This window comes from Bison bison, unplaced genomic scaffold (genome assembly GCF_000754665.1).
Source record: "Bison bison bison isolate TAMUID 2011002044 unplaced genomic scaffold, Bison_UMD1.0 scf7180017864533, whole genome shotgun sequence".
Lineage (NCBI taxonomy): Eukaryota > Metazoa > Chordata > Mammalia > Artiodactyla > Bovidae > Bison > Bison bison.
This window is the reverse complement of record NW_011495082.1, coordinates 9968845-9985185: the sequence shown is the minus strand read 5'-3', so window position 1 is coordinate 9985185 and position 16341 is coordinate 9968845. Positions and strand designations below refer to the sequence as shown.

The 16341-nt window shown below is 41.4% G+C and overlaps 1 protein-coding gene across 1 annotated transcript in view; it reads left to right on the top strand.

The window, feature by feature from the left end:
- The first annotated feature begins 1100 nt into the window (after positions 1–1100).
- ELL2 (elongation factor, RNA polymerase II, 2) overlaps positions 1101–16341 on the top strand; it is a 72018-nt gene continuing 56777 nt past the window's right edge. Inside the window, exon 1 of the mRNA XM_010832000.1 lies at positions 1101–1247. Within this exon, the coding sequence (XP_010830302.1) occupies positions 1101–1247 (147 nt within the window). The remainder of the gene's footprint in view (positions 1248–16341) is intronic.

Genomic DNA, 16341 nt, shown 5'->3' with positions numbered 1-16341 from the left:
GGCGTGGAGGGGTGGGTGAGGTGGGTGCCCACCGTGTACTCGCAGAGGCTGACAGGGGCGCTCCGCGTACGCGGGCGGAGGGGGGCACACCTTACACTTCGAGGGACTCGGGCACACGGGCGCTTCGGGTTCCCAGAGAACCGGGGAGTCACACACACACACACACACACACACACACACACACACCCAGCGCTCACCCGGGAGCGAGGACCTCGGTCCCCTAGAGAGAAGGATTCTCTGTGGCTCCTCATCCCCCAAAGACGCGTCGCTCGCGGCCGGGGCGGACTCACTGACCTAGAGAGAGACCGGGATCGGGGTGTCGGGGTGCAGGGCTTGGAGGGGAGATGGTTACACTGCATTCTGGGCAGACTCGGGTGTCGCACCCCGCTGCGCCTTCCGGAGAGAGCGTGGACACAGACACACACAACTCGAGCATAGCGAAGGCTCACAGACTCAGCGATTGGAGAGGACACACCAAGGAACGCGTTTGCAGGTTTTAGGGGGGAAAAAAAAGTGAGAGAGAGGGCGGAAGGCACTGCGAAGGGACGCAGCAAGCGGAGTGTCTGGGGACGCCGTTTATGGCCATGCAGTACCGTGTGTGGGTGAGGGAGGCAGAGTGGACGCATCGCGAAAGGGAAGGCATAGATCATCTGAGAGACCGGTTAACAGTCGCTTCGAAAAGAGAGACATCCGTGGAGGAGAGAACCCGCAGGGCATCCCGACAAAGAGCCGAGCCCATGCCAAGGAGACATGCACCGATTAACTGATCTCATAAAGCAGGCGCAGAGGCCAGGAGGACACCCGGACACACACAGTTGTTCAGATAAAAGTGGAGAAAGGAATTAACATCTGTTGAGCTCCCACTAGTGCCAGGCACTTTAAATGCTTCGAAGGAAGGCCCAGAGCAGTAGGCAAAAACGGCAGAAGTGTGAACCTAGGAGCTGTAACTTAACCTTCAGAGAGGCCCCCATACCTAAGGATGCACACAGCGGGAGGCACGCGGCTGTGCACAGCTTGAGAAGTGCCTGAACTCACCTTCCCTGTAAACAGCAGCAGAGACTCAGGGACATGCCCGCAGATGGCACTCACAGAGTGGACGCATGGATGTACATTCCAGGGCATATGTGTTACCCACCAGAGACTGTACAGGTGAAAACCCCGCAGATCCAGGAGTGGAGGGAGGAAGGCATGCACAAGGAGAAGCCTTGCACACACCTGTGAAATCTCAGGGGGGAAAAAGGTCTCAAGTATGACTGGGAAGTCAGTGTACACTCAGCAGTAGGAAGGCGAGGAAATAAAGACAGAAAAACTGCTTGTGTCAGTAGCTACTCCCAGACAGGTGCATCTGCAGGGGAGAGAGCAGCACCAGCATGGAGTGCCGGGCCCTGTGTTTTGGAAGCCAGATAGGCAGGCAGAGGGACAGGGGCAGACAGTGGAGAGAAACTCAGCCCTGCAAGATGGAGAGATAAGCTGGTCTGTGTTCCTAGGGGAGGGCGTGGAAGCAATGACAGAGGGAAGAAGGTAGGTCAGGGTATGTAAAGAGGAAAAAACGCTCAGAAACCAGAGAGCAAGGAGTCAGCCGGGGAGGCCAACCTGCAGTCAGAAACAGACCCAGGGAGCAGATAAAGACTGACACACAGGGGTTGGGAGAGGCATCTCTGGGGGCAGTAATTCAGCCAGCCATCTTGGGGGACAACTGACAAACTGTACAGCTGATTACAGTAAGATTGACAGACGCCGGATCAGAGGGAAGAAAAAGGTGGGTGAGGAGGCCACACAGGGAAGGGGTGCTCCCCAGGGAGAGTGAGGTGACAGAGGAGCCCCCAGTGCTCCCTGACCTGCATGGCTGCTGGGGCCCAAGAAGAGAATGCTATTTGTTTTCCTCCCTTGGTTTCTGCCTCCTACACCTTAGCGCTTGGTGCTTGGGATTAAAGTTTAGAATGCTTTGAGCCTAAAAGCCCCCACATTTATATGCCATTGTCTTAAGAAATAGATCAAAAATTCTTCCATCCCACTGCTTAGTTCTTGATTATTTATTTTCACTTTATAGGCAAAGGTACTAAAGTCAACGGCTTTCCTTACTCCTGACTGCTATTGCCTATTAGTATCATTACTATCTGTTTCCATCTCTGTGTATGCAAATTAAGAGGCCTGGTCAGTCTACAGAGGCCGAGAAGGGAACCTCAGAAGACTTTTCCAAGCCCCTCTCCCTTTCTGAGTTTAGTCCTTGGGTGCCTTTTCTTCCGGAAGGCTGGTAGTAAAAGTGGTAGTATGCAGGGAGAGGAGGAAGAAATACGTGATTTGACGGTTGCAATTGGTCCCAGCCTTGTTTCTGACTTAACCAGTTCCGTCCCCAGGATTGACTGTCACTTTAGCCACAGAAACACTTTAAGGGACTTGGAAAAGCAGGAATCGGGGTGAGACTGGGAGCTTCTGACAGCTGAAAAATGGTGTGTTCAGCCAAACTTCCCACAGAGGTATCCTCAGGGCCTCTCCTCCTGACTCAGGCAGGATGGGGGCTCCCCCATCACAGTAAAGTTGCCAGCAGTGGGCAGATGGCCCAGCTTTTATCCTCCAGGAGAACGATACATACTTGGTCTGTTACACTTTCCACCCTTATCAAAGTAGGGCTCCTAACTTTAAATTGTAGCTGCATTTGGAATTCTGTTTTCTCCTGGGGAGGAGGGGCAGGATAGCTTTAACCTCTCATATGAAACTTTACCATTCCTGTACTTGATAGGAAGATGCTTGATGCTTGACAAGTGGCCTCCCAAGTGTTGGCCTATGCAAGGTTATGACTGTTATTCCTCCACTTGTGATGACTTTCTAAGACCCAGAAACTTCAAGAGGTTAATTTCCTAAATTAAGCATCAGAGTTATTTTTATCCAGATTATTTTGTATTGGATTTTCCTAAATTAACGTACTTGACCCAAGACTTCAGGGAGGTACATTTAGGAATTTTAGGAAACTATGACTTAGGCTAAATACAGAAGTTCTCTAGATGTAATTAGGCAAGTATCCGAAATTATTAGAGTCCATGGAAACAGAATCTTTAATTGGAAACAATTCCTCACTGTTTCAAGACAAACAAACCTAATTGACCTTCATTACTCAAGTTTTCTATTTTTAGAGAAGAAATGAAGAATGCTATTTGGGAACCTTTTAAACAGAGATTGAGGTGGGGGGATAGAGACATTGTGAGTTCAGGAATGGGAGTTATAGCTGGAGTAAATATTTCCTAAAAGTTGTTTTTCACTCAGTTTGAATACAGAAACAGTTTCCAGTTGATTATATATAAAAATATATTAATTAGAAAGTTATTTTCATGGTTTGCAGAATGAATTCAGAATACTGATATAGATATTTAGTATATATTGCAAAGCTACTTTTTTCCCCCATAGTTTATTTTGAATGAAGATAAAGTTACTAAATAAAATCACATATTACAACTTTATAGTCATTCTAAATTCATGTCTGAATTTATGGTCTATATAATCCCTATACATTTTAAATGATTTAATTTTACTTTAAATCCCTATACATTTAAATACATTTTATATGTTACTATAATTACATATGTCTCCCAGATATATCCTAAAAGTGTTTTAAATCAAATCTCAAAATTCTAAAACTTACCTTAGCCAATTCCTTCAGTAATGTGTAGCTGGCTTTATTTTGACATTTGAGTAAGTCATTTTGCAGTAACAAAAACCTTATCAAAATATTGTTTTCAGAATCTGCCATTGCTGAGCCTGTTGATTTTTTTTTTTTTAATGTTTACTTAAAGTTTCAAAGGTGGTGGCTCAAATAATACTATCATGTTTGTCCAACTATTACGTAAAAGTCTTGCATAGATGCATCTCAAGGCAGGAGACATTCATTCTCTATGCCTGAGCATGAGAAAGAAGATGCTTTAAGGGTTCTGTTAACGCATTCTTTTGTCAACTCCAGTTATTGGCTTTAAATAAATTTTCCTCCTTGTATGAGTGTCTTCTAGGAAAATGACAGTGTTTTGAAAATGTGTGCAAATACACTTACATTTAATTTTGTATGAGGAATTCAGTCTTGTTCAATATTACCAGATTCTGTTATTTCTAGTCAAAGCATAAAGTCTTCTTTAAACCTCTGAAGTAACTGTCCTTCATCATAGCTCCCTTTAATGTGTTCCATGATCTTATGAAATCACTCATCCCACAGGTAATGGGGTAGGAAATATCCTCTCCTCTCCTTTCTTTTTACCAAGTAAAGGTATCAGCGTTTGAGTCATCGTGGTTTAAGGCACAAAAAGACATGCCTTACTTTTTCCTGTCTCTTCCTTTTTTGTGCCTGCCCTCAAACAATTTTGAATGTGTATGTGTGTGTTCAATAATCTGCTGTTATAAATACAGAAGGACCTGTTCTTAAGGGCACCACTCAAGCATCCAGACCTGCCAGCACAGCTGCCACTGCTGCTGACGTGCTTACTAAGTGAAACAATGAGGTTTGCCTTAGCAGATTCCTTCTGTTGCAGTTTTTTCATATAACCAGTTTTAATTTAAATAGATTAATTTACTGACTTTAACTTAAACCCATCTTGAGGCTGAACTTGATCTGAAAAAGCTTTATATCAAGTAAAGTCAAATCTGTGCCCCATTTTGCAATAAGTGAAAAGTGTATTCAGATGATCAGGTGTTCAGTGCAAAAGGGTGCTCCTCCTAGTGAAAAGCAGTGGCCAGATTGCCTGAAGGGATAGGCAGGGAACCTTGGCACCAGAATTGAGAGGAGAAAGAAAGAACATATGTGAAGGATTGGACCGTGTTCAGGAAGAGAATTTAAAAAGAAAGGGGTGTAAAATCCTTGGAATGATTTACAGGAAAGCTTATCAAGGACAACACCAGATCGAACCTTTCTATTTGCACTTGTTTTTTTGTTTTTTTTTTTTTAAACAAAAAACTATGGAAGCTGTGCTGGGTCATTTTTAACAATTTGCAGTGACTACAGAGAGCATCAGGAGCCTAGCATCAGTGTTCAACCCAAGTGTTTGCCAATTTGGGTCAAATGTATTTGGAGTATTTAAAAAGATGTCCCTAAAATGTGATGAAATGGGCATTTCTTTGTGTAAGATGAGTAGAGTTTTAGAGAAGACAGCATGTGTATGACCACAGCACATTTGACTTGCCTGCATACCTCAGCTCCATAGGACATCTCCCATGACTTAATACAGAAATCTAGAAAGGCAGGCCTGGAGCAGGATACAGTAAATTAATGACTGTCTATACAGCCACATTTAAGCTGGAAAAACATGGCATGAATCAGGTCAGATTTACCATGAAAATTGCTTTCTTTTCTTTACCTCTCTCCCTTCCCCTCCGTTCATTTTATCTACCTATCTACAATTTTGGTTGTGGCATTATGGCTCTTGATAGCCATGTTAAATCTTTAGGAAAAACTGGTTTAAGGGCCTCCACTAATACTTGGCCTGCAAAGGCCAAACCTGGAATTTCACAGCTAGCAGTTTAATATAGGATATAAGAAGAGGGAATCTTATTAATTAGACTGTATGCCCCTTAAGGGCTTCTCTGGTGGTGCTAGTGGTAAAGAACCCGACTGCCAATGCAGGAGACATAATAGATGCGCGTTCCATCCCTGGGTCAGGAAGATCCCCTGGAGGAGGGCATGGCAATCCACTCCAGTATTGTTGCCTGGAGAATCCCATGGACAGAGGAGCCTGGTGGGCTACAGTCCATAGGGTCGCACAGAGTTGGACACGACACACACGCATATGCTCCTTAAAGATTCATGAATTAAATTAGCACCTTGATTGGAACTCAGTAGTCAGAGCATTTGGCTACTAGTTTAATAACTAGGTTGTTAGATAACATAAGTTTCTTTCTTGTTGGGGTTCCTACATGTTATTGGTCTAAACAACAGCTTTGGATCTTATAGGGTTTTAACAGGCAGAGACTAGGTAGGGGAATCACATCTTCATGAGAAGGAGTGGCACAGGCAAGGAAAGGCAAAAGTAGAAAAGCTAAATCAGGTTTAGAATTGCAAGAAGACCCTGTTCCTCTTATCTTCGAGTTCGGGAGAAAATATAATTGGATTAAAGAGAGGAAAGGGAGACTGGAGCAGATTAGAGTTTATTCTGTCAAAACTGGGGAGACACTGATTAAAAAGTTGAGGTGATTGAGCTAATGCTTTAGGATTATTCTGGACTCTGTGCACATGATGAATGTAAGATGCATCCGGAAGGAAGTAGACAAGTTAGGAAGAAGTACATGGTCAGGATCAGAGAATGTAGAATGTGAACTAGGAATACAGTGGGAGACAAGATACTATAGATGAATAGAACCTATGGAATGTAACACCAGGTTTTATAAGAACAGGGTTGAATTGAAATTTCTAGCCATCAGCACTAGGAGGATACCCTTAGTAGAGAGAGAAATTGGAAGCAGTTGGGAGGATAGTATAGGGTGGGGGAGAGAAAGTACCACATTCTTCACTCAGTCCTTTGTTTGGTGATGAGGAGACTTAGGTTTGATTAGCTGTTCTATATCTGAGAGGTATATTTGGGTCTAAGTCTAGATTAGAACAATGCCATACTATTTACATGTTTCAAACGTTTCCATTTGGGTGGAAATTTTGGGGATTGGTGATGTTTTGGGGGAAGTTGAAATTACTAGGTAGAAGAAATTTTGGTTTTGAACAGGTATTTTAAAATTTTGTTTGTATTTTTGTAGGCTCCCTTTATTCAATAACTTTCTCTATAAATTTCACTTAAGACTGTCATAGAGTACAGATAATATGAAAATTGAATTTGATTTTTACATGAAGATCAGACCTTCCATGGTTTCTGTTGCAAGTAATTATTGAAACATTAAGTTACTGTCTATAATGTTCCTGGATTTACATTTCAAGCATCATTTTTAAATGATTCCTAAAGGCCTTGAAAGGGTCAGTGTTTTCACTTCCAGATTACTTTCATTTCTGTTTCAGTGTTTTGACTCTCTTTGTTTGTTTGACAGTTTGTGAAAAACAAACCAAAAAATAATCATGAGTACATGAAGCTTTTGTTATACATATACATTGTCTCTATAGACTAGTTATGATCACTTGGTTTGTGGTCCATCGAGATAACCTTGGCTAGAAGACTTTTCTCATGAACAGTGAGCTGGTACAAGGAAGGAACTAAGCTTGAACTTTCTAATAAGATTCTCTGAGATACTTTAGGATCTAAATGTGCTTACCTGTAAACTTAAGTGTTAGCATATTTTTTAAAAAGACATTTATTTAGTATCATGGCTTTTGGTTTTCATTGTTGAAACTGTGATGCCTTAGATAACCAGAAAACACATCCATGTGGTTAAAACTCAGTTGAAACATGTTTTTAATAAAAGACTAAGGTAGGAGTAGGAATTATTTCTAGAACTATCAAATATTCATTTGGCCAATGTTTATCTCTGACATGTGCAGGCATAGAACTAGGCACTGGATAAGTCAGTGATGGTCCCTGCCTTAAGAAAGTACTCATGTCTTAGTAGTCACAAGCAGACATTAAAATTAAATGAATAAGTGCAATAAAGTCTGTGTGCAAGGGGACACTTAAAGAGAGAAGGATTAGCTGTGAATGCATCTGAGAAGTAGTGTGGGCTTTTTAATCTCCTGTCCCCTGCCCAGCCCACTCCAATTGGGTTGTGTCCATCACATCCCTGAGATTGCGCCTGACTAGGTCCTTTGTTGTCAAATCCAGTGTCAAATCTCTCAGTTCCTGTCTTAGCTGAGTATCGCGCCATCCCATTGATTACTCTTTCTGTTAGAAACACTTTCCTGGTTTTCCTCCCACTGCCCTGCCCATTCTCAGTCTCCTCTGCTGATTATCCTCTGCTTGACGGGCCTGTGGAAGTTGGAGATCCCAGTTCCTTCCTCTCTATTCACTTCCCTAGGGGAGCTCATCTAGTCCTGAGGATTTAAATGTCATCTGTATGTTAATGACCTCCAAATGTTTATCTCCAGCTCCAATCGTCCTGTTTCCAGGCACCAATTTTCAACATCTCATCTCTTTATCAAAGTGTAAGAGGTTATCTCAAACGGAACAGTCCCAAACACTGTTCTTGATTTCACTCCTCAGACCTACCTCTTCGTGAGTGTTCCCCATTTCAGTACATGGCAGCACTTGTTCCCAGTTGCCTAGTAATTGACTGGTTTACCTTGATTTATCTCCTCTTTTCTTGACTTAATTGATCCTTACAGTAAGTTCTGTCATTCTTCGAATGTATGAAATCTAACTTCATCCATCACCACCACTCCACACCCAGCCAACCTCATCTCTCTTGAGGACCAGTCCCATGGACTTCCAGCTGGCCTCCAAGCTTCCACTCTTCCTTCAGGAGTCCATTCACCATCCAGAGTGACCTTTTTAAAACACTTAAGTGTGATCATGTCCTCTCCAAGTTTCAAGGTTTCTAATAGCTTCCTTTGTTCTAGATGCTTCATTTTATAAATTTTTAGTATTTTAAAAATAATACCCATCTTCCAATCCAAGCTTATTTTACTGCTTCTCCTTATACCTTACTAGAGATCAGGATCACAAGGAACAAATCTTCATTTGTATTTATAGTCAGATTCGATGTGTAAGTTTATTTACACCATTATAAAGTCTACATTAAGTTCTCTCTTTGAAAAAAAGATGGGATGTTATGCTTCGAATATTGTTGTAAGGTCTGGTTCACAGTAACTATGCTTCGAATATTGTTATATGGTCTGGTTCACAGTAACTGACTTTCAGGCCGTGGTACAGTTTGGATTTTGCCTTCCGTGTTCCTTTAAATAGTTGGATGAAATACTATCATTTTAGACTTTTTTTTTCACTTTGGTCTACATCAGATAGCTACAGTTTTCCAGAAACTCTCTAAAAACAAGGATTGTGTTAAATAGATCAGATTTTTTTTTACTTCTCACTGCCCTTTTGATTCGCTCCTTTATATCTCATTCTTCTCTATGCTGTAATGGCTAGAAAAACATTATTCTTTATTCCATACGCACTTTAATATGGTTCTTCTAAAACTGCAGAGAACGAGTTTCTCCTGTGTGTAAAGTTGGATTGACTGACAAAGCAAAATACCAGATTTTGTGAAACTTTGATTCTCTCTTTTTCTTTGGGTGCAGGGTGGTGGTGGGGGCGTTTAGTAAAAGATAGCTTTGGTTTACCCTGAAATTTCACATTCATACTATCATTCTAACCATATTACCACCTTTGACAAGAGCTGAGTATATTTGATTTCAGGATTAACTGTCTGATTTCCTGTGCTATATTCTGCTTTTGTTTAGTCACTCAGTCGTGTCTGACTCTTTGCAACCCCATGTACTGCAGCCTACCAGCCTCCTCTGTCCATAGAATTTTCCAGGCAAGAAGACTGGAGTGGGTTGCCATTTTCCTCTCCAGGGATTTTTTTTAGATGGAGCTTTAGCTCCATCTTTTTTTTTTCCTTCCTCTTCTTTCCCTGCCTAGATTGTTTTCTCTTACATTACCGTGGTTAAAGATATAATTATTGGATAGTCTTTGGTTATTCTATCAGGTGACATTTTGAAGAGCAGAATTAAATGACTTCTTAAAGGGTTATAACCACAAGTTCTTAAAATAGTATAGTACCTCTTTAGGAAAGAAAGAAAGATGTATCTTAAATCATATCCCAGGATAAGTCATAAATACTTTTTACTATTTACTTGCGTAAGTGAAAACAATTCAGCTGCCACATGATATTTTCCTTAAACTGTAGTGCAAAACCAAAACAGTGATCCCCCCAAAAGCTATTTATTCCTATCAGTTCTTAATTCTCTAACTTTCAGATATTTCACATTTTATATAACTGTTGTTAAGGAGGACCTAACTTATCTAGAGTGGTGGGCAAGAGCACAGTTCTTAAAGTGACCCAGGCCAGAGTTTGAGCTCCAAGTCACTTTTTAAAGTTGTGCAACCTTATGTGATTTCACAGGATTTTATTGAGAAGTGCAAATAATAGTATCTACCCAATAAGGGTATTCTGAGAACTCCCAGAGGTGATAGTAAAAATGATTACACTGGCCTGACACATTTTAAGCACTCAATAAATAGTAACTAGGTAGCTATAATCATTTCCTAAAACAATCTCACTTAAAGCAGTCACCTGGTACATGACCATTTATAAAAAGTTTTCTGGTTTTGACAAAGTTCCAAAATTATATTTGACTTGGGAATTTTTTCTTTTTGCACTGTCTCTATCATGACTTATAATGCAGCTTAGGTACTCAGATAAAAAGCAAAGTATTTAATAAATACCTATGGGTTAATTTTAAATAATTCAAGAAGTAACTTGAGTCAAAGCTCTATGATGGATGCAAAAGGGAAACTGAAGGTATTTCAAGTATATCTCTAACCTTAGAGTTAGACCTCTGTAATGTGTTTCTTAGAGAAATCACTCTTTTCTAGGCCAGAAGTCTATTTCTTCTGGTTGTATGTTGACAAAACCAATAGTGGTTGATAAAGTAAAAGTAACCATAGATTTAATTTTTCCTGAGGGATGAGCAATATGTAAATAATCAAGAGATGTTTATAACAATTTTTATAGGATAACTCTTTTCTTGTGGTGGTGGTTTAGTCACTAAGTTGGTCTTGACTCTTGTGACCCCATGGACTGTAGCCCACCTGGCTCCTCTGTCCCTGGGATTTCCCAGGCAAAAATACTGGAATAGGTTGCCATTTTCTTCTCCAGGGGATCTTCCGGATCCAGGGATCAAACCCATGTCTCCTGCATCTCAGGTGGATTCTTTACCGCTGAGCCACCAGGGATTCCCTACTCTCTTTTTATTTAATCCCCAAAGAAACCAGAGCCTTGCCCCTTCTCTCCTCTCCTAAAAGAATCCTATCAGAAACTTAAATTACTGGGACTGGCCTGGTGGTCCAGTGATTAAGATCCACCTGTCAATAACAGGGGACATGGGTTCAATCCCTGGTCTGGGAAGATCCTACAGGTCCAGAGGAACTAGGGCCTCACACTGCAACTAGAGAAGAGCCCCCACTCACCACAACCTGCGTGTGACAACGAAGACCCAGCACAGCCAAAAATAAATTAAAATTTTAAAGAAGAAATTAAAATTCAGTTCAGTTCAGTCGCTCAGTCATGTCCGACTCTTTGCAACCCCATGAATCGCAGCACGCCAGGCTCTCTGTCCATCACCAACTCCTGGAGTTCACTCAGACTCAGTCCATTGAGTCAGTGATGCCATCCAGCCATCTCATCCTCTGTCGTCCCCTTCTCCTCCTGCCCCAAATCCCTCCCAGCATCAGAGTCTTTTCCAATGAGTCCACTCTTCGCATGAGGTGGCCAAAGTATTGGAGTTTCAGCCTTAGCATCAGTCCTTCCAATGAACACCCAGGACTGGTCTCCTTTAGGATGGACTGGTTGGATCTCCTTGCAGTCCAAGGGACTCTCAAAAGTCTTCTCCAACACCACAGCTCAAAAGCATCAATTCTTCGGCGCTCAACTTTCTTAACAGTCCAACTCTCACATCCATACATGACCACAGGAAAAACCATAGCCTTGACTAGACGGACCTTTGTTGGCAAGTAATATCTCTGCTTTTGAATATGCTGTCTAGGTTGGTCATAACTTTCCTTCCAAGGAGTAAGCGTCTTTTAATTTCATGGCTGCAATCACAATTAAGATTGCATAGTAAAATTACTTAGTAAATTACATATTACTTTTACAGTCCTGATATATTGCGAGGAATAGTCCCTGGGAATAAGTGGACATAGATTTCTTTGGTCATAGAGCAGTTTTTGTTGCAGTAGTTGGCTTATTATAATGGCAGTTTTCAAGAATATAACTAAACTTTTGAGGATTTTAGTATTGTCTGCACTTTTATTCTAAGCGTAAGAATGCCCTACATTCCCTGAGACATAAATAAGAGGGTTAATTCAAGGAACTCTCAAAGCAGTGAACCAAATAAGAGTTGAACAGAATCTTCTGACTGTAAGGTGAAAGTGAAAGACGCTCAATGGTGTCCGACTCCTTGCAACCCAATGGACTGTATAGTCTATGGAATTCTCCAGGCCAGAATACTGGAGTGGGTAGCCTTTTCCTTCTCCAGGGGATCTTCCCAACCCAGAGATCAAACCCAGGACTCCCGCATGCAGGTGGATTCTTTACCAGCTGAGCCACAGGGGAAGCCCTTTGACTGTAAAGCATCACCTTTATCAGGTTGTTGAAGCATTTATCAAAAGGGGGTTTTTGTTACCCCAGGAGTTACCTGCGCAGACTGGTACCCAGTCGGTACCAGTCTGCATTGTGTTTCTTGGCTGGACGAAGAGACCAGATCACTATCAACTACTATCACTAACAACAGTATAACTCAACTACTATTCAGTTAAACCCTAGAGTTACTTGATTTTCAAAAGAGCTACCTCTGCAAATATTTAATTAAAGCTAAAAATCAAAAGTTGAAGTCCTGCTGAAATTCCATTTGTAATGGAAATGTACTTAGTAAGTTAAACATTACTGTAAAACATGCCATATCATATTTGGCCACCTGTAATTACTTTATCTTTTAAAACTGCATTGCATTTTAAAATATACAATGAGTTGAGGTTATGTTTGTGCAGTTAAAATTAGGCTAAAAAGATTTAGATGAAAAAGGAACTTGAGACATATAATGGTATTGACTTTTAGAACTTATTCCTGGTCCCTTTCCTATTAACACAGTAGTCAGATGCATAAAAAGTGGTATAGCATTCTAGCTGTCTCTCTTGTTACTTTAAAAAAAATAAAAAATTCAAGAACTATAGTACCTAACATCTTGTCTAAAATTGGGATTAAAATTGATAATGGATTTAAGGGTCTCATATGTTTTTCTCTTCTAGCTTGTTAGATATCTTAAAGTAGTTTATCAGTAACAGTAATCCCAGTTTGTTGTGTTTAGATAAACACCCACAACTACTCCATGGATGAGGGTTTTATTTTTTTAATAAAAAATGTTAACACAATATTTATATATGTTCCTTTACTATATATACATGGTCCTTACAGGGGGGAAAAAAAAGAAACAACTTTTTTTTTTTAAGTTTTTATTTAGTCAGAAACTAAACCTTGAAAATTGCAATGATTTTATGAAATTCATTTTCCTTGGAAACAAAGCACCAGAAGAACTGAATGAGCATTTAAGTGCTTTTACATGTTCAGCACAGGGAGATAACCTATTACAGAGGCAAGAGAAGGAAAGGGTTCTGTATTTGAGATTCGGAAAGCAGGATTTGAGGTCCAGCTCTGCTAACCACTAGCTGGGTGATCTCAACCAATGAACTCTGCCTGTCGGAGACTCATTTATCTCCCTCTGAAATAGGAGGTGATGATGTCTTCCTCCCACCCACAGCTGGTTTTAGAAGGCCTCCCGTGAGGCTATGGGTATAAAAATGCTCTGTGCATTACAAAACTGTCTAAACAAGAACAAGTTATCATTTTTGTTGAGGAATCAAGTAATACAGCTAGAACTCTAAGCATGTCAGGAGGTAAGCTTCTAAATGCAAGTCGTGAGGCAAAAAGTTGGATAATGTCAAAATTACTCTTGAACGTTCCAAAGTTGATGTACAGCATAGTGGTACTGTTTTTTCTATACAACTCCAAATAGTGAAGTATATAATGTGTATAGTTGGATACCGCATATATAAAGAGACCATAGCCAACATGATTTTATAATACATTTTTTAGCGTGATGTATATAAGTACTTGTAAGTTAAACTTGTATTAGACTCTTCTGTAACATAACAACCAGGAGTAAGACAACTTATGCAAAAACACACCCTAATGTAGTGGTACCATAGACACAAGCATCTGGAAAAACAATAGCTAATGGTAGTTAAAGTGGGCACAGTTCAGCATGAGCAAAATGGTGGCATTCGTATCTTGTTTGGTGAGGAAATGTGTAATGTTTTAAAATGTGAGTCCTTTCTCAGTTGGGCATTTATCCCCCAAGTACTCGCCACTCCTTGTTGCTTTATACCCAGTCTCTTTCCTGAGTCTTTGATTCCTGATTCATCCAAAGGAAGGCCTAGCTGAGGAAATTAATCTTAAACTTGAATGTTAAGTGATTAGTGTGGATTGGCAAAATAGTGTTAGGGAAGTTATGCCAGGTTGAAGGAACAGGTAGGAAGTAGAAATAGAGAGGAAAGCGTTTACAAAACAGACTGAAAAAGGTTAACAGTGCTGAGCCACAGTTGGTAAGTAAAAGATGAGACTGGTTGGTCCTATAGTTGGAGCTCCTGCTTTCTATGTGAGGAGTTGTTTTGCTTTGATAGAAGCACTGCAAAGTGGTATCTGAGAGAGCTTCTGCTAGCTGTTTGAATGAGGAGCATTTGGAAGGAATTGAAGGAAGGGAAGAATTGATGCTTTTGAACTGTGGTGTTGGAGAAGACTCTTGAGGGTCCCTTGGACTGCAAGGAGATCCAACCAGTCCATCCTAAAGGAAATCAATCCTGAATGTTCATTGGAAGGACTGATGCTAAAGCTGAAACTAATACTTTGGCCACCTGATTAGAAGAACTGACTCATTTGAAAAGACCCTGATGCTGGGAAAGATTGAAGGCAGGAGGAGAAGGGGATGACAGAGGATGAGATGGTTGGATGGCATCACCGACTCAATGGACATGAGTTTGAGTAAACTCCAGGAGTTAGTGAAGGACAGGGAGGCCTGGCGTGGTGCAGTCCATGGGGTCGCAAAGAGTCAGACACGACTGAGCGACTGAACTGAACTGAAGGAAGGGAGGAAGGCCTTTGTTTAGGTGCTTGGTAACAGTGGAAACAGTGTCAGACTTTATTTTTTGGGGCTCCAAAATCACTGCAGATGGTGACTGCAGCCAAGAAATTAAAAGACGCTTACTCCTTGGAAGAAAAGTTATGACCAACCTAGACAGCATATTCAAAAGCAGAGACATTACTTTGCAAACAAAAGTCCGTCTGGTCAAGGCTATGATTTTTCCAGTGGTCATGTATGGATGTGAGAGTTGGACTGTGAAGAAAGCTGAGCGCCGAAGAGTTCATGCTTTTGAACTGTGGTGTTGGAGAAGACTCTTGAGAGTCCCTTGGACTGCAAGGAGATCCAGCCAGTCCATTCTTAAGGAGATCAGCCCTGGGATTTCTTTGGAAGGAATGATGCTAAAGCTGAAACTCCAGTACTTTGGCCACCTCATGTGAAGGGTTGACTCATTGGAAAAGACTCTGATGCTGGGAGGGATTGGGGGCAGGAGGAGAAGGGGATGACAGAGGATGAGATGGCATCAGTGACTCGATGGACGTGAGTCTGAGTGAACCCCGGGAGTCGGTGATGGACTGAGAGGCCTGGCGTGCTGCGATTCATGGGGTCTCGAAAAGTCAGACACAATTGAGCGACTGAACTGAACTGAATAGGGGCCTGGAAGCAGGCTAGGAACTTTCAAAGTAGAAACTGAGCTTAATTTGAGGGTGTCTGGGGCATGTGTGTGTACGTATGCTCCGTCATTCAGTCATGTCTGACTCTTTGCCACCCCATGAACTGCTGCCTTCCAGGCTCCTCTGTCTGTGGGATTCTTCAGGCAAGAATACTGGAGTGGGTTGTCATTTCCTCCTCTGGGGCATGTTGGCCCCAAATGATGATTGAGAGCCCTGAGCCACCTTTGTTTCATGTGTGTGTGTGTGTGTGTGTGTGTGTGTGTGATATTCAGATCTTCAGCATATTTTATTTTTTCTTGGGAATGTCTGCTTATTCCACCATCTCCTGTTTGCTCCAAATGAAGTCATACTAATTTAAGCCTTTATCACCAGAGTGTTCCTAAATGAAACATTCCCTGGAGCCTATATCTAATCCTTTTCCCTAGCCCAGATTCATCTCTGTCTATCTTTCTTACATATGACTGAAAGAGCTGCTTCCCTGAAGCAATTTCTTTTAGGAACTCACTTTCTTATTCCAAAAATCAGAAGAGCCTCCAATCATTTATCCTGTCAAAAGCAAGACTTAAAAGCCACCCCTAAAGGAGTAACGGAGGGGGTTAAGGCAGGACTAGTTCACAGAGTGATAAACCTATGAAATTCTGAGGTCGGAAACTTAAATTACTGTCCTATTTATGCAGTAGTGGATAGAAGTTAAAACTGAAGACACATTTGGAGGTCAAGAAGAGATTAGCCAGGGATCACCAGGTCCAATTCTCGTCCTTTATGTCCTGTTTCACATGTGAAAGGAAGCTGCACACATCCAGAGATCTGCCCTCCATCCACACATCACCCATTCCTGTCTCCTTGCTTTTTGCTTAGGGCACTCCTTTTCCTTGGAGTTTGTCTTTTCAGAATTGCTAAAAAAAA